We start from the raw sequence: 22172 nt of genomic DNA, 5'->3' as shown, positions 1-22172 counted from the left end.
AAAGAAATTCTGAGAAAGAACAAAGCTAGGGGATTACACTCCCTGACTTCAAGTCTACTACAAAGTGACAGTAATCAAAACAGTTTGGAATGGGCACAAAACCAGACCCATAGATCAATGGAACAGAATAGAGAGCCCAGATATAAACCTATGCATATATGATAAAGGAGTCATGAATATACAATGGGGAAAGACAGCCTCTTCAATAACTGGTGTTGGGAAAACTGGACAGCTTTCAGTAAGAGAATGAAACTAAATTATTGTCTAACTCCATACACAAAAGTATACTCAAAATGGATCAAAGACCTGAATGTAAATCATGAAGTGACAAAGCTCTCAGAAGAAAACATAGACAAAAATCTCTTGACATTATTATGAGCAGTTTTTTCCCAAAAAGAACAAGTGGGATTACATCAAACTAAAAAGTTTCTGTACAGCGAAGGACACCATCAGCAGAACAAAAAGGCATGGTACAGTATGGGAGAGTACATTCATAAATGACTCATCTGATAAGGGGCTAACTTCCAAAATATACAAAGAGCTCATATGCCTTAACACCTCAAAAAGCAAATAACCTGATTAAAAAATGGGTGGAGGACCTGAATAGATGCTTCTCCAAAGAAGAAATACAAATGGCCAATAGGCACATGAAAAGATGCTCCACATTGCTAATCGCTAGGGAAATGCAAATCAAAACCACAATAAGATATCACCTCACACCAGTTAGAATGGTCACTATCCAAAAGACAAGAAATAAAAACTGTAGGCAATGATGTGGAGAAAAGAGAACCCTCCTGCATTGTTTGTGGGAATGTAAATTGGTGGAGCCACTGTGGAAAGCAGTATGGAGATTCCTCAAAAAGCTAAAATTAGAAATATCATTCTATCCAGTAATTCCACTTCTAGGAATTTACCCAAAGAAAACAAAATCCCTGATTCTACAAGATATATGCATCCCTATGTTTATCACCACACTGTTTGCAATATCCAAGATATGGAAACAACGCAGGTGTCCATCATCAGTAGATGAATGGATAAAGAAGATGTGGTACATATACACAATGGAATATTATTCATCCATAAAAAGAAAAGAAATCCTGCCATTTGCAACAACATGGATGGATCTAGAGGGTATTATGCTCATTGAAATAAGCCAGGCAGAGAAAGACAAATACCATATGATTTCACTTATTTGTGGAATATTAAAACAAAGCAAAACATAGTAAAACAGCAGTAGACTCATAGACACTAAGTGACTAGTGGTTACCAAGGAGAAGGCATTGGGGTGGGTGCAAGGGAGGTTGAGGGGGATTAAGGAGCACAATAATTCGCAGTCAATATAAGTTGATTACGGGGACGGTAGTATTGCATGGAGAATATAGCCACTGATTCTATAACATCTTTGTACGTTGATAGTAACCGCACTGGAGGCAGTGTGGATTTAATTATAGGGGTAACTATTGAACCACTGTGTTGTACATTTGAAACAAATACGAGATTGTACATCAACAACAGTTCAATTTTTTTTTAAGTGAATCTATATAAGAAGGATATGTCATGACCAGGTTGTGCTGATACCCAAAATTTGGTGTAGTTTTATCATTCAAAAATTATTCACTGAGATTTACCACATTAACAGAAAAAAAAGGAAAGTTATAATCTCAGTATATGTGGAAGAAAAGCATGTGACAAAGTTCAACACATACTAATAATTAAAAAACAAAACACAGCCTGCTTCCTATAGGAATGGCAAGGAATTGCTTTCATTTTACAAGTATTTACAGAAATCTTACAGTAGACACCACAGTGACAAAATGCTGAAAGCTTTCTTGCTGAAGACAGGAACAAAGCACAGAAACCTACTGTCATCGCTCTTTTTCAGCATGTCCTGGGGGTTCTAGCCAGAGAATTAAGGCAAGAAGAGAAATGAAAATTGTAAGAATTGGAAAAGAGGAAATAAAGTGTTCAGTTGCATGTGACATGATCCTGCATGAACAGTAATACATTTACAAGTAATGTCTTGGATTATAATTTTTAGTGATAACATTTCTGTCATTTTGATAGTGCCTGACTTCATTCTTAGAGAGCAGAACCACGTCCGTGTGTGGAAGCACCTTGTCACTCTTCAGATACTTGCAGCAAACGCCTTACTTCTGATACTGCACTTTCTCTGCAGGTCCTATCTGACTCCTGTACGCGATGAGGAAGCAGAGTCTTTGCGGAAAGCACGCTCCAGACAAGCTCGGCAGACTCGAAGGTCTACTCAGGTGAGTGTGACCTCCCTTTTTAATGTCCTTTTGTTTATATACCTTTCCATTGGAAGCACAGTTGAAAAATAAGTGAGTGCCTTATTCCAGCCACTGTAGTAAAATAAAGGCTTTCACTGTGTTAAATCTTACATTACATAGAATCAAATGAATTTATAGCTGCATCTACCCACTCTCGCTTATATTCCTTCAGGCCCAAAGCAGGTTTATCTCCTTTCCTTCCCCAAGCCTCATCATTCCACTTTTGCTTAAGGGATCATATCTTAAGAAACCCTAAAGAAGAGTTTTACAGTGCCTCAAAATGTTAAACATAGAGTTAGCATATAACCCAGCAATTCTACTCTTAGGTATATACTCAAGAGAAATGACAACGTAGATCCACAAAACCTTGTGTGCAGATGTTCATAACAGCATTATTCAGTGGCCAAAAACCCAAATTCAGTGTCTTCTCTGGCCAGAAGTTGATACTATTAGATCTTTAAGGAAGTTTCCCCGCTCATTCATCAAGAGTTATTCCAGAGTTAGAGTGAAACTTCCCTGACCTTGTGATATTTTCCCAGGGTGTAACCCTAACGGACCTTCAAGAGGCAGAAAGGACTTTCAGCCGGTCCAGGGCAGAGCGGCAAGCTCAGGAGCAGCCTAGCCAACAGCCCGCAGACACAGAAGGGCTCGAGGGCGGCGTCGAGAAGCATGAACCCCCGGCAGTCCTGGCAAAGGAAGCTGGGGAGGGCCGGCAGCCCTGGGGCGGGAGTCTGGATGAGGAGGTGAGCTCACTTTTGCTGTCATGTTGGTGCTAAAAGCAAGGAAATCAATGTGGGGAACCTCTTCCTCACTGATAATTCAAATGCAGTACTGCTTCGCAGTGGGCAGCTCGTAGAAAACACTGTTTACCTCTGTCTTTAGTTGGCAAACCTGTTTGACTAAAAGGATTCAGATGATATCGGTCCTTAAGTGATCATTTTTTTCTTCTGGGAGTTAACTAATGCTTATTTTTTTCCCAGTTTTATTGAGATATGATTGACATATAACATTGTATTAGCTTTAGGTGTACACTGTGATTTGATACATGTAAATACTGTGAAATGATTACTACAACAAGTTTAGTTAACTAAGTTTATTCTTTAACTAAAGAATGTGTCTTTCTATTCTGAAAAGAAAGTTCATAGTATAATAAAACACAAATAGAAATATAAGCACATTTATTGACTGTTTTATACCAGGCATTCTTTTAACTATTTCATCTGTATTTATTTAATCCTCAAAACAACCACCTGAGGTAGATATTATTATTCCTGTTTTAAATATGAGGAAATTGAGTCACAGTGAGGTTAAGTAACTTGCCCAGCATTTCACACAGCTAAGAAGTGCGTAAGTAAGGACTTAAACATAGGCAATCTGGCTCCAGAGCTTCCTCTCTTGACCATTAGGATGTCTTCTCTAAACTCTTGCAAACCTTATTTACAAAGCACTCCTTAATCTCATGCCACAAGATGTCACTGTTGGGATGGGAATTTTGACTTACGTTCCATTTCTCAAGTGGAGTTGGTAGGCAAAGGTATAGGGTTATATTTAGGGTGAACATAACTCCTAGCTTACCTCAGATGGATCCAGTTATACCTTTTATCTCTATGTGATTATCAATAACTCTCCTTTTTATTCTCAGAGTGTCCCAGTTGGGATGATAAATTTTATGGTTACCATAGCTATAGGAAAAAGGAATCTCTGTCCTTCTCTAACTCTGAATGGCTAGGTCACATAAACTGAGTTTCTGTTTAAAAGCTCCTGTTTACTGAATGCTTATTACTAGGTACTGTTCTAAGCACCTAACATACATTATTTCACTTAATCCTCACAGCCCTCTCTGAGGAAGCTTTTATCCCTATTTTACATATGAACATGCTGAGGCTCAGAGGAGTTAAGTAACCTATTCAAGGTCTCACAGTTAGTAAGTCCTGAAGCTAGAATTTGAACCATGATCTGTCTGACTCCAAAGCTTACTGTATTTTATTGCCTCTATCTTTACAACTTATAAAGAAAAAAGTATACCATCTCTACCTGTAGTAAGAATTTCTCTTATTTCTGCATTTTCAGTAAACCAAGTTAAGGCTTATTGTCAGGATCTATCTGTGCTAACTCTTAAGAAAAAAAAAATTAAAAGGGGAAAATGGGATTTTTTTTTTTAAGTTTCAGTAAGCCTGGTTATAACAAGTTGGTAGAGTATTCAGAAATTGGTAAAATGCTCAAATTTAGTGTCATTTTCAGACAACTCTATATTCTGTTTCTTCATATTCCTAAGCTTTCTATTTTCCTACGTAAACCTTGCCTTTCAGCACTACATCTTTAAAAGGTCATCGTCGTTCCTATTTTCATTCTAAAATCAAAAGTTTTTTATTAATAAGGTTAGTTCTACCTAGTGCCATTTGATCAACTTAGGAATAATTTTTTGGGGCTGCATTTGATATGATGGTATTACCAGAATAGGAGTCCAGAAGCTATCCTTTCTGACTAATTAACTAATTTTAGTTTAGCTCAAAACTGTTTATTGAGCATCTACTCCTGATAATCCTCTTGATATAGAAAAAGGCTATTTTTGAACGTATAATGTAGGGGGTGGCTACACGGGGAAGGCAGTATAACACAGAGAACACAAGGAGTGACTCTATAGCATCTTACTACGCTGATGGACAGTGACTGTAATGAGGTATGTGGTGGGGGGACTTGATAATAGGGGGAGTCTAGTAACCATAATGTTTTTCCTGTAATTGTATGTTAATGAAAGCAAAAGAAAAAGGCTATTTTTGATGAGCCTGCTGTTCTTTTCCTCTAGTTGAATTTGACCTCTAACATCTCATCCTGTTGGATAATTTCCAGCCTGTCTATCGTCGCCTGAGGTGTCCAGCTCAGCCAGACAAACCCACAACAACAGTGTCTCCTTCTGCATCAAGACCCTCTCTCTTCACCAGTTCCCATCTCCTGCGGACAATCAGATCTTCAGTCCCTGATTCTGAGAGTTCAGAGACTGCCACAAACACTGCAGTCACAAAGGAAATGGACAAAAATGGTATGTGGAGCTTCAGAAAATAAACAGCCCCTCCCCAGTGCACATGCCCAAGATTCTTAAGCTCCGTACTTTGTTTTCTCTGTGGCCAGGGAGTGAAGAGGCAGACTTGGGTGATCAGTCCTCCAGTAGACTGTCCGTCCGTGAGAGGAGGCGGCCCAAGGAGCGACGAAGAGGCACAGGCATCAATTTCTGGACAAAGGATGTAAGTGGGTTTGCTCTGTGCTGGGCATATTGCATTACCCTTGGCTGCCATCCTCAGTGCTGAATTCAAAAGAGAGTCCCATGTGGTGCCGTGAATCTTGCAGATGGTCAAGAAATATTACTGAGGGAAAGAGGAGAAGAAAGACTGAATTCGTGTGGGAATCATTTGGTTTATTCCTGCTGGATGCCCAGTGCCTGGCACAGTGCCAGCATGTAGTAGGCTTTCAGTAATCACTGGTAAAGAATGAAGAAGAACTGAAAATGTGCAACGACCATGTAAACAAATATAACAAGTGAGTGAACTTGTCACATTTCAGCAGTCTTCCCAGTATCCCCTGAAAGCCATTTAATCAACAATATCTTAATACTCCAGATAAGCAGATTCTAAGATTTTAGCAGCCCTACAAGAATTTCAAGGAACTTAAAATCTGTAAGTAACACGAGTTCATCTGGCTCAATTTTACCCTTTTGGAGGACAAAAGGAAAAAATGAAACAGATTAACTTTGGCTTTAAAATAAAGACAGGTACACCAATACTTACTAATTGCCAGCACACATTCAGTACTTTAGTTCACCCTCTTGCCCCATACCCTTGTCACTCAACTTTGTTATATAGCCAAAGGTGTTACAATCAATAACTAAGAGATCCGCGGTTACCAATGACTCATTTGAAAACTGGATAAGCCATTCAGTGAGACAAGAAATGAGACAATCATAGTCATCTAGTAGAAACTATTCTGTGAAAGTATTTCATTGTTATAGGGCCAAATAGACTGATAACTATTGACAGAGGTGAAATTAAAAGTCTGTCTTTCTTAAAGGTGCCCCTTTTCCAACTGTGGTTCATTTGGCATTTTTTATATCAGTGATGTTCCTAAGCTGTCTGCCTGTGGTGGCTGTTAAAGGGAGCGGTGATAGAGCACCACATGGCAGTCAGTCCTCGTTGCCTGTGTCTGAGAAGCCAAGACGCATGATTGACAGGAGCTGACCCCATTGCTTTCAAGGATGTCTGTGACCATGATCCTCTTGGTTTTTTTCCTTCTTCCTCTTCAGGAAGAGGAAACTGATGGCTCTGAAGAGGCAAAAGAGACATGGGTAAGTGGCAGGCCAATGAGGCACGTCCCTTTTGACTCATCCTTGCTCGTATGCACCAGTTTTAATAGAAGAAAGAGCAGGCTCTGTGCAGATTTGGGCTGGAGGGGAGTTTGGAGGTAGACATTCCTGTGAGGACGGTGCAGGGGTTAGTTGGTGGTACTATGTCTTTATGTGGTGTAACAGTGCCCGTGCTCTTAAACAAGTTTTCCTGCATTTTCCTACGCCTACTGCCAATCTCTAACAGAGTTACAGGATATGTCTGTCTTCTTTTTCTCCTGCATGAGTTTGTTATTGGATTGTATAAAATACTTTAAAATCTTTGGAAGAAAAGTGAAGAGTGATACTGCTTCTTCTGTGGAATCTATACTACTTGAGAGGAACATAAATGTGAAGGATGTAAACATCACACGCAATCCTGAAGTCATTTATATTTGACTTTGAAATAAGTAAACCCTTGGCTCTTACATAAGTCAGGTCTGGCCTCTGACTTTTCGCTGCACTGAACAGCTTGGGCTCAGCCTTCCTGATACTCCAGGTTCCTGTAAGCCATTCACCTGTGGTAGGAAGTTATTGATTTTTCTTGTTAGTACTTTTTTTGGGGGAAGGAAGGGATTTGGTTTTGACTAAATGAATTGAGACTACATGTGCATTTCTATTAGAAATTATGTAAAAAGATGGCCTTTTTGTACCTTACAGTTAGTTGAAAGTATGTTCTCAGAATATATTTACTAACCCATACTGAAAATCTACAACTAACTTGTTTTTAGCAGAGGAAGTAGTACTATTATGTCATTGACCCACCTACATTTTAGTCAAGATCCAAAGCAGTCAATAGTGGCCTCCCAAAAAGCAGTGCCCACGTGACTGGTGATGACGTAGATGCAACTGCACACCCACGGTGAAGTTGGGGCTGCTTCACAAAGATGAGCTGTGTCAGGTATAACTGCCCCCAGGGCTTCCCTCGGGCGGTGAAGGTGTGTGTGTGCACACGCACGTGTGTGTGTATGCGTGCACACATCACAAGTAATGGTGTCTTTTCTGTTCTTCAAAGGGCTTAGAAAGGCTTTTGGAGACAGAAAGAGTGAACGTAGGACAGTTGCTCTGGGGAATTACATGATACCTAAAGTGAGACCCTGAGTAATAGACCACCGAGCACTGAAATGGACTATAACCACTGGCACGTTACAGAGCTCATTTAAATCCACAAGGGGAATTACAAGGAGGGCTTTGCTGTTGTGGCATGACTTTGTCAGTGAAAAGCTTTGTCCTTACCTTTCCAAACTACTTGACACGGGAAAAGCCTAGCTTCCGGCGCCAAGCAAGGAAACTAAGATGAATTTGATGCAGATGCAGTGCAGAAAAAAAAGGTTTTCTGATTGGTGAGTAAAAGCAGCAGCTGTTGAGGTTTGACATTAAAGTCATTTATCAGATTGATAAATACTTCGCTTATCCAGTTGCTTGAGGCATCTGCTAGTGTTTACCATTGTCAAGCAGGCTCCAGAGTGAACCTTAAGAAAAGAACAAACAGCCTGGTACCTCTAAACTGGTAACTCTGAGCGTGTGCAGGTAAGCAGAATTGGCACGAGGGTCTTCCCAGTGCCCATCTCCAGCGTCACCAATAAGGCAAAAGGAAAGTGGTGGCAAGTCAACATGGGTGAAGCATCCTTTTTGGGAAAGCTTTACATTGTCTTGGTTCATTATTCCAGTTTATTTCAATGAAACTCTTACCTGTTTTCTCCCATGTGCTCTCTTCTAACACTAGCAGGCATGATGCCATTATCCTTATGGACCCATAGAGCAACACACCTGGTCATGGCCTAGTGAAGTTGCTGCAGTTCTACTTCAAGATGATCAGTAACATCTTATGACCACTTTTTCTCCCTCACCTCCATGTCCTTGCATCAGGCAGCAGAGTTGACTCGGCTTGGCAGTGGAGTTGAGCCCGCCACAGGGGCATTCTGTTAAAATGGCACTGTTAGCTAATCTGCATGCATACTCCTGAGAGGCCAAGGCAGTTCTTTCTTTTCTTGATTTTTGGTTCAGTAAAACTATACCTGCTGCTGAGGTCATGACAGCTTCCTCTGCCTTAGTGTCCTTAAGAGAGGTGGAATCTATTATTTTTCAAGTTAACTCTTCCCAAGACAGTCTGTTTTTTGAGATATAATTTATAATCACGTAACTGCATGGATATTAATGTTTGGTGAGCTTTGACAATGTGTGCAGCAATATAAACACTGCTCAAATCAAGATACGGAACTTCTCCATCACCTTGAAATTCCTCATACCCCCTTTCCTGTCCTGAGAGGCAACTGCTCTTCTAATTTCTATCACCATCGACTAGTATTGCCTGTTCTTGAACTTCATATATGTGGAATCACACAATAATAATATCTTATTTTAAGGGTAGAAAGGAAATTTCAATGGTTATCTGTATCCTGTGTCACCAGTCAGGGTTAGAATTAAAGTGATTCTAAGTATGTATACCTTTTTTTTCTTATAGATTTCAAAAGAAGATTTTTTAACCTCTTACCTATGTATCAGTAACAAGAGCATGGTTAAGAAGACATTTCTTTTGTTTAACGCAAGCTCTGTTGACATCATTGAAATCCATTTCTTCTTTTTGTGTATCTACACTAGAAAAAGTAACCAGCATTTATATACAGATAAGATTTGTGGCCAGGAATGGCCTTGATGTTTGTCATCAATTATGTGATAGAGGAAAGGCAGACATGCATTTCTGTGATGGTGACACCAAAAGGAATGATGCTGAGAAGGCCAGGGACTTTGCTTAAGCCCAACATAGCACATGATTTTAGTCAAAACCATTCCCATTGGTAAATCCATGAACCAGTGAGACTGGCAATGAATATATAATTTGATGTCTTAGCACCTCCTTGACAGATGGTTTGAAAACAAATCTGTCCTGTTATCCACATTAGGTATGTAACAGGTAGTCCCCAGAAGCCTTAATGTACTCCTTATTTTGCAGAGTGAAAAAGAAACTGAATCTAAATCTTAATGTGAGGAAGAAAGTCATTCCAATCATACCTGACAAAACCTTTGCATTCAGGAACATGTTGTTTCCTTCACTGGGATTGAACGCATGGCATGTTCTGGAAGGCACAGTCGGGGCACCCTGCAGGAGATGATGGGCATTTGGGTTCTTTCCATCATTTTATTCCTGCATCTTTGGCCTGCCTTCCTTTTGACTAACACTGAGTTTTATCTACTGCATTCTTGTTTCCCCCTATTTACTCCTCTGGAACCGACCGTTTCCCAAGCCAATTCTGTTGTATGATTGAGTTTATCACTAGAGGGCACGAGTGATCAACAGAAAAGCTGTCAGTGAGCAACCAGAATGGTGCCCTGAGAGGCCAAGCGAGGACATACTTGCTATTGTTTTAAAGGAATTGTTGAAGAGCCTAGTTGAACACAGGGTACTTACTTGCCTCCCAACTTTGGGGAATTTAGATATAACTTGGTTTAGGAGTCTCATTTTTTAGTTAAGAAAACTGAGGCCCAGAGAAGTTAAGAAGTATTCAGGGACATGAAAGCTCTGTCAGGTGGGCACCCCTGAACCTTTTTTATGTGACTGTGGTAAAGCAGACCTGAGATTGGGGCTTACCTACTGTTCCATTCCCTGTTCATCCCTTTGGATTTTGACTTAGCAGGTTACATGTTCAAATTGACTTGCCAGTAGCATCTCACCTCCTTGAATGAAGGGACGTCTTCTTGAAGGACAACTTAAAAGCTCACTCCTACTATCAATGACGTTCTACTGTCATTCCTTTGGTCACATTGAATCCATAGTGAATATTCCCAGGGCTGAAACCCATTGGCAAGACAGTTACTTTGCCTGCTATTTTGAGAATATACTCTAAAGGGGTATGGGTGGGAGCAGAGACATCAGTTAGGAGGCTATTACAGTAATCCAGGGCAGAACTGGTGGTGGTTTGGAGCAGGGTGATAGTGGGTAGCAAAGATACCAAGAAGTTTTCACATCCAGGGTATAGTTTGAAGTTGGGACCAGTAAGATTTGATGTTCGTTTGGATGTAGGATGAAAAAAGCCAGGAGGAGGGGACCAAGGTTTACACCAAAGCTTTTAGCTATGGCAGCTGAAAGGACAGTTTTTCATTAACTGAGGTAGAGAAGGCTATGGGAGAAATACATTTGGTGGGGGAGGAGCAGGCGTTTAGTTTGGGTTCTAGAAGTATAGTATGTCTGAGTGATATCCACATGGCAGTGTCAAGAGAAGAGCTAGAGGTCAGAGCCCGGAGTTCAGTAAGAGGTCCATATGGGACATACAAACTTGCATATCAGCCAGTGTGTAGACTGTATTTAAACCATGACATTGGATGATATCTCCAAGACAAGGAATGTGGACAGAGAAGAGGCCCAAAGACAGAGCCTTGGGACACACCAAAGTTCAAAGTGAGAGGGGAAAAACCAGCAAAGGAAACCAGTGAATTCTGGCACTTGGCTCTGAGAATGTGAACGCAGTTTCCTTCTTTCTACAAAACAAAATCAAACAAAACACACACAGAACAATAGGTAGTTTTGTTATTGTTGGTTTTACATTTTTCTTGACTTGTACTACCCCTGAAATTGATATTTCCCATGAAGTCATCTTGGCCTGTTTATAACAGAGCCATGCCATAGTGTAGGAGAGTAGATACCCCACAGCATCCTCCAACATCCTTTGAAACAGAAATTGCCATCTCTCTGCAAGTCTTATCTCAGGGGCCTTTGCAGTCCAGGAATGTCAGAAGACTGTTCTTGTTACACTAGAGGAATTCTGTTGATTAGCCATATCTGAAATTATCTTCTAAGTTGACTTAGCCTTTGGCCCCCTTTGCTTTGCCTAATTTTCCTCAGCTTTATTACATCTTTGAGAAACTAGCATTTTCATTTCACTTAAAAAGAGGCTTCCTTTGAAAAATTTATTTCTAAGTGCTGTTGTGCACTAACCTGATTTAGCTCTGTGATGGCTAGAATGGCAGTTACAGACTTTGGGTTTTAAAACTAAAACAGACTTTAAAGACCATCTAGTTAAACTTTTTATTTTAAAGATAACACCTGAGGCCCAGAGAGGTTGTCCCTTGCTAATGAGATCACACAGCTGTGTCCCTGGCTATTGCATTTCCTTCAGTTGAATCTCTGCACCTGTTAGATATTCTCGTGTGATGCACTGTTACAAGCAATATAGTGTAGTAGTCACGAGTACAGACCCAGGAGCCAGATGCCCTGGGCAAACCCCAGCCCTACCACTGAACTACTTTGGGTGAGTTTCTTACCTTCTCTGTACTTCAGTTTCCTCATCTATAAGTGGGGATAATAACGGTATCTACCTCTTAGAGTCATAAGATGAAAATGAGTTAATACGCTTAAGTAGTTAGAGATAGTTGAGATGCATTCAAATTATTTCCAAATCTTTAGGTTCCTAAATCTGGATGAGAGTAAGACTTTTGGAATTCTTTTCATTTGTTGACCTTAGAGTTATGTGATTTTGAAGTTATTTACTAATTTATCCCTAAGGATGGACTATTTGGAGAGGCAGAGAAGTAGCCCAGGCTCCTCTATAACTCCAACATGTGTCTGTGATCTGAAAATGTACCTGGTGAGTTTTAGGACATAAATTTTAAAAGGGGTTGCTGAAGTAGGGGACAAGAAATGAGTAGAAAGGGGAAGAACAAGAGCTAAATGTTTCAAATGTTGCTTGGAACTCCGAGCACCTGATCTAATCAAGTCCTGCACATACCTGTCAATCAAGCAGGTTCTCATTTTCACACCTAAATTGCCCCTCCCATGTATGTGTCTCTGCCAGTGTTTCCAACAGCTCTGACTTACTCCCCCCTCTGCCTGTACTTCCCCCCACACCGCCTACCCCCGCCACACCACTTTCTTTGGGTAAATAATAGCCCTTTATTTGCTCTGATTTTTCACAACTTTGTTTCTGGCTGTTTGCTGGATCCTCTCCCCCCTTTTAAGCAGTATTTTTAAATCTTGTTACTCAATCCTATAAAGCCCCTTTATCTGGTGGAAGCATCCAGTGATTTTCTGTCCACTCTCCACCACAGGGCAATATCTTTGCCATTCTCCTTTTTGGTAAAATCCTAGGACTGTTTGCTTTCCCTTCTCTCCAGGGCTTGATTGCCTAATAAGGTAAGGTATGTCCCAGACAAGACTGCGCTGTTGAGAGAAAACAACAGTTTGCCAAAGTTTAAAGATACGGTAGGTGAACTATCAGATAGAGTTGGTTATTTATGTAGTAAAGTAATATTAATATTTTTCACAATATAGCATATAACAATCACAATTTTTTTTAAAGCAAACCTCTCTCTTTTAATAGAGTGAAACGATAAGAAAATAAAGATTTTCCTTCCTCAGCCTCTTTTTCTTCAGCCAAAGAGGGAAAAAAGGGTGGTTAGCATGTTGCCAGAATGAGAGGGTTTTAAGTCTGAGAAATTTAATAATGTAATAATGTTCATAGAGTTATGAAAAATAAGGATAGATTTAATAACTAATGGCTGTTATAAACAGTCCGGTTGTAAGCAGCCTCCAGGAGCTGGCAGGCATTCCACATGTAGAAAAGCAAGCTGTCCTGGATTCGTACAACTGACGGCAATGCTCAGTCCCAAGGAAGGAGACCGAGACACAGAAATGGCAGCCAAGCAGCTCTGTGTGTGGGAAGCTGCCTTCTCTATCCAGTGGGCACTGAAGAATCATCTCCCGGGGCTGACTCCACATTAGCCTGCAAGAATCTTTCCTTACACTGTACATTTGCTCTTGCTCTGAAACTGTAGTTTCTTAAAATACTGCAGATGCTGTGGGTTTCTATATTTGGGCTATACTTGTGCCTTGCTCTGGCCCAAGCTGTGTAAACCATCCTAAGAGCAGTTTCTTTTGGCATCTTCCTTTTAAGGACTCTTAATCAATTTTAGGTCATGCTGTTGCCAAGGACATCTCAGTAATCAAAGCTCACATGTATTCCTTTGAGACCCTATACTTTTTGGACCCACTGTCCCATTATGTTAGTGAATTCTACTTTAGTCAGAAATCTGTTTTAAAATAGAATAATTGACCTTCAAGGTGTGTGTTTGGGTTTTGCTCAAACATTTTGTCCCAGGATGTGGAAAGTTTATCAACTATTAAGGACAGTACAGTTGACCTCTTGACCTTTTCTTCCAGTTTCCTCTTTCTGCCTCTGATTGCCTTCAAAGTATTAGTTTGTGTTAGTGACCTGTGGCATTTTGTCTCTTTTGGAAGGACACCGATGAGCTTGAAACTCTACTAGAATTTTTTTTTATGATTATAAAGGTAATACATTTCATCATAGAAAATACATGAAGTATAGAAAAGTATAAAGCAGCGGTGGTCAAAAGCAGCAGGAACATTTCTAGAGGTTGTAAAAATTCATAGGGGTACTTTTAAGGGTCACGGTGATGGGCGATGTTTGACATGTACTTAGTGAGCAGAGGCTGCAGATGGTAGGTACCCTTATATGTCCCATGTAACAAACAGTTGTCCTGCAACTTCCTTGATCTTTGCCTGTCTCCCCGGACAACCATAGATGAAAACCTCTTATCCATGCCCAAAACCAAACTTGATTTTGTGTATAAAAGCACATTTTTTGGCAGACAGTAGTTCTAAAAATCCAACCATCATATAAATTGTGGAAAAACTGTACTTAGTTTTACTCATCCTGGATGGCAGTTGCACTTGTATAATGATGTTATTACACAGACATTCTGTAGGTCTGCATTTGACTTCTGCCTTCATGATGATCCTGTGTTGGGGCCAAGCCTCTGACTACCTCACTAGGTTTTCTAGTATGGTTGGCCCAAGAATTTATACATTGAAATGCATATTCATTATAAGTTATTTCCCTTTTGTTTCTTCTTTTTATATTTATTATTCATTTTTTATGACTAAGTTTCATATTTATGAGTTTCATTTCAGGATGTATATATAGTAAAGGTGGGGGTGGGGGTGTTAGAGAATATTTGTTATAAAAGGAGGTTCTTTCCACTATAAAGAATAGGAAAATTTTGTCTAAAGTCATACCATTCAGAAGAAATTATTGTTTGACATTCCTGGTGAATTTCCTGCTGGTATCTTTCCTGAGTTTTTTTTCTTCTTTTTTGAACATATTCAAGACCAATTAATGACATTCTTAGGAAAAGGATCATTTTCTCCCTGAGCATTCCTAGGGCCTTATCATCACCACGATGGCAATGTCCTAAGGTTGTCTTCAAAGTGCTTGGGTTCAGCCCTTTCATCCAAGTAGTCAGTCCTGTGACGGCTTTGATCATAGAGTGCCTCCAGGAATAATTGTTTCCCCTTTCAGTTGGAGTCTGAGGGTTACTTTAGTTATGAAAATGTTCATTTTTCCTGTTGATAGCATGGCTGGACATTTCTAACCATGGCTTAGGCTTAGCTAATGTCAGAGTTATAGCCCCATGATTGAGGTGCAAAGCTTAGTGTAGAATTTGCAGCTCTTTTTCAGCAGTGGAGTGTTTAGAGATTTGCCCCAGCAAGAATGTTGAGCTAGAGGAACTAACAGATGATGCCTTTTAAAAGTGTTATTTTGGTAGCACCTAAAAGGTAGGCTAGTTGGGATAAAAATCTGAAGATGAATGGTTATAACCTTACTGTCTTAATTTTCTCCCTACCATCTGAGTTTTCAATGTAGCAAGTTCAAGAATCAGATATCAGTCATTTAGTGACATGAATTTCTTTAATAAAAAAACATAGTTTTATATCCAAATATCCTTACAGGTACATGAATGTTCACATAGGTGTGTCTTAATAGAGTATTTGCTTTTAAAAATACTTGACTTTTTTAATGCTTTAAAATTTTTTGTTTGCTTTTAATCTGAGCTCTTACACCTTAAACTATGGCAATGTTGCTGACTCCTGGGAGGGAGGGACATTCAAAAAACCCACTGGCATAGTTCGTGGTATAAGGCATAGCATAACAACCATAGTTCATAATGCTGTATTGCATATGTGAAAGTTGCTAAAAGAGTAAATCTTGAAAGTTCTCATCATAAGAAGAAAAAACCTTGTAACTACCTATGTTGATGGATGTTAACTAGACTTACCATGGTGATTATTTCACATACGAATATTGAATCATTATGTTGTACACCTGAAACTAATGTAATGTTGTGAATTATACCTCAATTTAAAAAAACTTATAGACAACTTAATGGCTCAAACTAAAATATTTAATAAAGTCCTGGAGCTTATAGCTCTGGTTATGTTTGTGAAAATTTTTGGGGGTGGTAGAAACATTTTAAGAGAAAAACAACATGTTAATGTGTTATACTTTAAGATGGTGTTTTTCTCCCGTGTTAGGGGACTTTCACAAGTGGTATACCAAATCAGTGAGTCATGGCCTGTCTGTGTTGACTGAATGGCAAGTTGCTCATTTCTCCCAAGTGTCTCGTTTAGCTACTTGCTGGCTGTACTCTGCCTTTCTGAAGGCCACCAGGAGGGCAGATGCTTGCGACTCTTCTCCAGTAGTATGTTTTGGGCAAGAACAATAGCAGCAGGGCCAGCCTCGTCTTCATCTGACCTAGTCATGATCTGCTAGGACATAGCTCAGCAAACTTTTTATGTAAAGGACCTGATTGTAAATATTCTCTATTTTGCAGGCCATATAGTCTTTGCAACTACTCAGCTCTGCTGTTACAGTGGGAAAGTAACCATAGATAGTATGTCAATAAATGGGAGTGGCTACATTCCAATAAAACTTTATAAAAGAAGGCTGCTGGCCAGATTAGGCCAGGGCCAGGCCATAGTTTGCCAGCCTGTATTCTAGGATACTGACTCAGAAGTGTTTGCTGATGTCAGCATGACTCCAAATGTCAGTTTTCTCCCATCCAAGCACTTCTCTGCTAATTCAGCATTTTTCCAATTCCTCTGATTCTTTAGTATTATTGACATTTTGTGGGGCAAGGGAAGTCATCTGTTTGGAGGGATGCATGTCGTTTGTTCTTCCTTGGAAAAGCATTGACGAGTTTGGGTCATGCTGCTGGAAACAAGCTGTAAAGCTTCCTGGTGAAGAAATAAAGGAGGGAGAGATTCTTCCATGTCACTTTAAATGCAGTTTCTCTGTTCTGTTTCAGTTCATTACCTTTTGGAGAGAAAGTCTGAAATGGTCGCTTCTCCGAATGTGCGCCTGTGTGCTTCTCTCGTCTGCTGCTGTCCCTTCTTACCTCCTAAAGACCCGTCTTTGAGGTTAGATGAAATCACAGTTTAGGGGTATATAATCACTTGACACTTGAGAAATTCCACTGTTTATAGACTATCACCATAAATAAGTTTGACTGTAAGGTTCACAGATTCTTGGAATGGTGCCTGTCAGAAGATTGCTGTCATTCACTTTAATTGTTGGTTGTCATGTGAATTCCTTAGTCAGTAGTAAATTATGGAATTTATTAGTCTTTTTGCCTTGTTAACTTTCAGCCTGCAGAGTGTATGCAGGAGGAACTTGTTGGGGGGCGGCATTTACCGAGGGAGGGACAGAAATCTTCAAAGCTTTGACCCTGGGCTTACTTGAAATGATAGTTAAAAGGAGTGGATTTTTGGAAACAGAAGCTAAAATTCTGACTCTTCAACAACTTAAAGAAAAAAGTGATGAAAGCTGACAGTAATACATCACAGTAAAGACTCATATCAGGATGGGAGTTGACGGGGGGTTGGCACAGTTAATTCTGTGCCAAATAAATAAAACTAATCCTTTCTGTAGGATAAATATCTACCTGATGTACAGCATGTGTTCTTCTGAGAAGCCTGCGGTCACTGGTAACCTCTAGTGCTCTGGAATAAAATGAGTGAAATAGTATTTGGGCAATTTATTGATACTTTTTGGAATGTTTGACTTAGAGCTAAGGGCAAATTTGGATACTGATATCCAGCAAGCTGAGCCATTTTTAATGATAATTACCTAATAGGTAAAGCTTCTATACTAGCCTGCCTTCAAACTTGTCAGTAAGAATCCCTGGGGTTATTTGTTTGTAATATAAATGTTTAGGCCTTTCCCCTTGAGATTGTGAATTAGGCGGGCATGTGGTGGTAGAGGGTGGAAAGCCTGGGAGTCTGTGTTATGGAAGTCTCCCAGGTGATTCTTAACAAGCGAGTTTGACAACACTGTTCCTGGAGTGTTATTTAGGGATTGCTAATATCCCAGATAGGTCATCATTAAGAAACAGGATTACCTAGGGCACAGTGAGGGAGCTTAGCGCCATCCTCTCCTTCAGAAATGCACATTTGACCTGCAGAGTACCGAAGGCCCTCTAGGACAATGCAGTCCCGTTCAGGAATACTTGTGCTCATAAAGCAGCATGCATTTGTTCAATCACTGATTGAGTATGTACTGATCACCCACTCTGCGTCAGCATTATGCATTAGGGGTGCAGAAATGTAAAGCGTAGATAATGTTCCTGCCCCTCATAGTACTCACATTTTAATGAGGCAGGATGGCTTCCTATTATACATACTGGTTGAGATGTCAAGTAGGCAGTTAAGCATAGGAATCTGGTGTTCATGGGAGACATTAGAGATGGAGATAAATATATTTGGGAGTCATTGCCTTAGGGATGACACTTAGAGACAGGGCTCAGTGAGACCTCTCAAGAAAAGAGCACAATTAAAGAAGCAAAAGAGCCCATGACTACACCTGGGTTACTCCAGGGCTGACCCCACACAAGAGCAGGAGTGTTCTTCCATTTTTATAGGAGAACATACACAGGTAAGCTGGAGGATCTCATGCTGGGAAAATGAAGTCGTTCTGATCTGACCTTTTGTGACACACACACACACACATACACACTTTTTATGAAAGATAATAAACTAGGTTTCTAATTGTAGGTATGGATCAAATGGGAGAAATTTATGAAATATGAAAACTCAGCAGGATTTGACATTTTGCTACATGTGGAGGGTGACCATAGAGAGGAGTCTAGGGTGGTTGAGAAGATGCATGGATTGGCAGAAACAGTGTTGGCTTTGGGGCCAAAAGACTTAGATGCAAGGCTAGTTCCATCTTTTACTAGCTGTGTGGTCTTGGAAAAGTAACTTACCCTCTCTGAATTCTGAAAGTTCTTTAACTGTAAAACTGAGATCATTATCCCTATCTTGTAGGCTTAATGTAAGCAGTAATAATGTATTTCACTTAAAGTAGTATTTTTAGCTTTATTAAGTTTAATAAGTGAAAGCCACCAGTATGAGGTACTTCTCCAGCCTTTTTCCCCCTATCTTTCGAGTTTTCACACATGCTTTTCCCATTCCCTAGAATGCTCTACCTCCTCTTTACTGCTTCTTCCTCTCCCCACTTCGTTTCTTAACAAACATTCATGTTTAGGTTAGGCCCCACCTCCTCCAAGAAGCTTTCTTTTGAACCCTGCTCAGACCAGTCTAGATTCTTCTAGGTATCTTGAATAAATCTTTAATACACAGTGATCATCACTACTATGCTGTATTTGCCAAGTAAATTAGATTATTAAGGCAAGATCGGTTTCTTGTTCATGTTTTTACCTGCAGGGTCTAGCAAAATACCTAGGCTTGGATACTATACCATTTATGAGACTGGGAATTCAGGAGGAAGAATGTGTTGGGGGATGAAGATGAGGATCTTGCTTTTGGACGTGCAGAGTTTGAGGTACCTATGAGACATCTGAAAGTAAATATCCTGCAGGCACTTAGACCCATGGGCCTGAAGTGTGGGGAAGTTCCCGGGCTGAACATAAAGATTTGGAGGGCCTTAGCCTGCTCGTGATAGTTTTAAGCTCTGAAAATAATATTTTCGAGGATGACTGGGAGAGTAGCTGTCCCCCAGCACTTCTCCATCCCCAGTGTTGGGGGGGCTCTGATGCACTCACGTGAGTAACCGTGATTCAAACGTCGCAGTGATTTTGGAGCAGGGCCATGTTCCCCGGGGAGACCTGTCAGAGTGTTTGTGGGGTGCACAGCATCCTGTGCTGTGCAAAAAGACGAGTAGACAGTTTAGAACAGAGGCCAGGGTGTATGTCTAAGAGATGGGCAGGGGGAGAAAGGTACCCACGACAGAGAGAAGTGAGGAAATAAATGGTCAGAGGAAAAGGAAAACAGGCAGGAAAGAGTATTGTTTCATCAAACAAGGGAGTGAGAGGTTTCAGGGACTTCAATTTCATATAGCTCAAGCAAAAAGATTTATATAATTGGGAAATCTGCATATTGATGCTGGCCTGGCGTCAGGCATAGCCAAAACCAGGAGGCTGGGCTTTGCTGTCGGAGCTCTGCCTTCTTTGTGTAGACCACAGACGGAGAAACACCTTCTTTGTCCCAGTGTCCGTATATCTGGTTGACCTTGCTTAGGCCAGGGAAATGCCCTGAACCAATTTCTGTAGCCAGAGATGAGGCGACACTGAATTAGAGGGGTGGTGAGGCCTAGTGGCAAAGAGTCTGAGCTCTGGAACCAGGGTGAGTTCAGATCCCTGCTCTCCTGTTCATGTGTGACCTTGGGCAGTTTACATACTCCGTGTGTGCCTCGTTTTCCTCAACTCTAGCACAGAAAAAAAGCAGTGCCTATCGTTCTTTAAATGAGACAGTATACGGATAGGGCTGACAAAACAGTGTCTGCACATAGACATGCTCGCTGAGTGTTTGCCACCACGGCGACGGTGGTGGTGGTGACGGTGGTGGTGGTGAGCACGATCAGGACAAAGCGGCAGCACTTGTGAGGCGGGGAGGGCCAGCCTGTGGAATGGTTTCCCGCGGAAAAGGGGGTTCTGCTACCACAAGAGAAAGGTAACGCTGGAAAGACAGACTGTAGCTACCGCAGTCCTCTGCTATCGCATCCAGTCTGTCGGATTTGGCAGTGAGGAGACGTGGCTGACTGGTGGGAATAGTCTGATGGAGCGGAGCGGGGCGCTGAACGGCAGCGTCTTCCCTTTGTGACAGTCTGCATGTGATGGTTTTCATGGGTTAATGGCATCTGGTTAGTAGCCATTTGCTTTGTGGGCAAAACTCCAAGATAGTCTGCTGTTAGAAAAAAAAAATCGCAAAGGTTCGAGTTCAAACCGATCTAATCATCACCGCCTCGCAGATGGTGGCGGCCGTCTGCTGGCTCGCTTTGCCCCGACCTGTCTCGTCCCTAGCTGTCCTTACTCCGCCCTGCTGCTCTCCCTCCTTGCAGAGAGCGGCCGGTACATCGGCATTCTTGCCTGCTTGCGCGGGTACTTTGAGGAATGAAAAGCAGATATACCCCTACCTCAGAGGGGCATTTTCCGTGTTATACTAACAATTAGAAAAGGAGTGAGTTACTGGATTAGTTAGTAGGATGTGATTGCCAGGCATCATCATGTTCTCGTTACTGGTAACGTTGTTCAGACCAACTTGGTTTTCTCTGACCATGTTCCTGCCTTTTTTGTGTTTAGCTTACTTCTTTACAGAATGCCTTCAGAGACAAAGCCCAATTCAAGATCGATAAAGTTCTGCTAAGCCACCCCAAGACTGTCTTAGTAAAGAAGTTTTTATTGAGTGCAGTTTATAGAAAACAGCCCTCAGAGATTTGGGTTAATCTACAGTGGCTTCCTGAAAGAAAAATGTTAGAGGAATATGGGAGCCTTTTCCTCTCAGCTCTCCCCTTCCTCATTTACATTATCACCCCAGAAAAATATCACAAATAAAACAAAACTATGTAACAGATAAATATCAGGAAAAAATCAGGAACTTAGAGTTCTAGTTTCCAACTTCAACATTAATAGCAGAATGCAGTGTAACAGATTGCTCTGTGAATAAGCTATTCCCAGCTATGTACTTAGGTCAGTTCCTTAAAGAAATGTTCTTCCAGGATTAACTTCCTAAAAAAAAAAAATTTTTTTTTTTTTTTACTGCAACCAACAACTGAGCTTCAAAGAATAAATTTGATTTAGATAATAATGATTATTAGAAAACTATTTCAGAACAGACAAATTAACAAATATAAGGGGAAGTGTGTAACCTCACTAGTATTCACAACTATAAATTAGAATTGTAATGAAGTAGGATTTTTCCACCAACCAAAATATCTATAAAAATTTTGAAAAGATAATGCCTAATTTAGGTGAGAGTATAGTGAGACAGGTCTTCTCATACTTTACTGTTGGGAATGCACATTAATACTTCCTTCTTGGAAAGCAAATTGCCAAACTATCAAAAGCCCCAAATTGATCCAGAATTTCCATTTGTGGAAGTCTATCTCTGGGAAATAGTCCTAAATAAGAAAAAGGGGGGGAAAGCTTTATGTATAGAGATTTTCATTACAGGGTCTATTATATATATGTTGCTCTATAACATGTATTCATTTAATAAATACTTGAGTGCCTATTATGTGGAAGGTTGTGTATTAGGCCCTGTTGAACAAAACAGACTGAATCCATTTAGCTATTTATAATAGTGGAAAAATTGGAAACAACCAAAACGTCCAGTATTCTGGCAATAGTTACATAAACTATGACTCACCCAGGCGACTGAATATTATGAATCATATTTTATTTTGCCACTCCCTGACTACTTGCCC

General features: G+C 40.5%; 1 protein-coding gene across 8 annotated transcripts in view; it reads left to right on the top strand.

Moving 5' to 3' along the window:
- The window catches only part of PPP1R12B (protein phosphatase 1 regulatory subunit 12B), a 223580-nt gene that overhangs the window by 128049 nt on the left and 73359 nt on the right, over positions 1–22172 (top strand). For all 8 annotated transcript variants that reach the window (XM_057508114.1, XM_057508113.1, XM_057508118.1 and 5 more), the window contains 5 exons: positions 2177–2267; positions 2828–3031; positions 5139–5328; positions 5418–5530; positions 6583–6624. In XM_057508114.1, coding sequence (XP_057364097.1) covers positions 2177–2267; positions 2828–3031; positions 5139–5328; positions 5418–5530; positions 6583–6624 — 640 coding nt within the window. The remainder of the gene's footprint in view (positions 1–2176; positions 2268–2827; positions 3032–5138; positions 5329–5417; positions 5531–6582; positions 6625–22172) is intronic.

Source organism: Manis pentadactyla, chromosome 9 (genome assembly GCF_030020395.1).
Source record: "Manis pentadactyla isolate mManPen7 chromosome 9, mManPen7.hap1, whole genome shotgun sequence".
NCBI classification, from domain to species: Eukaryota; Metazoa; Chordata; class Mammalia; order Pholidota; family Manidae; genus Manis; species Manis pentadactyla.
Note: the sequence above shows the minus strand (reverse complement) of the source record. Positions and strands in the feature narration are given on the sequence as shown.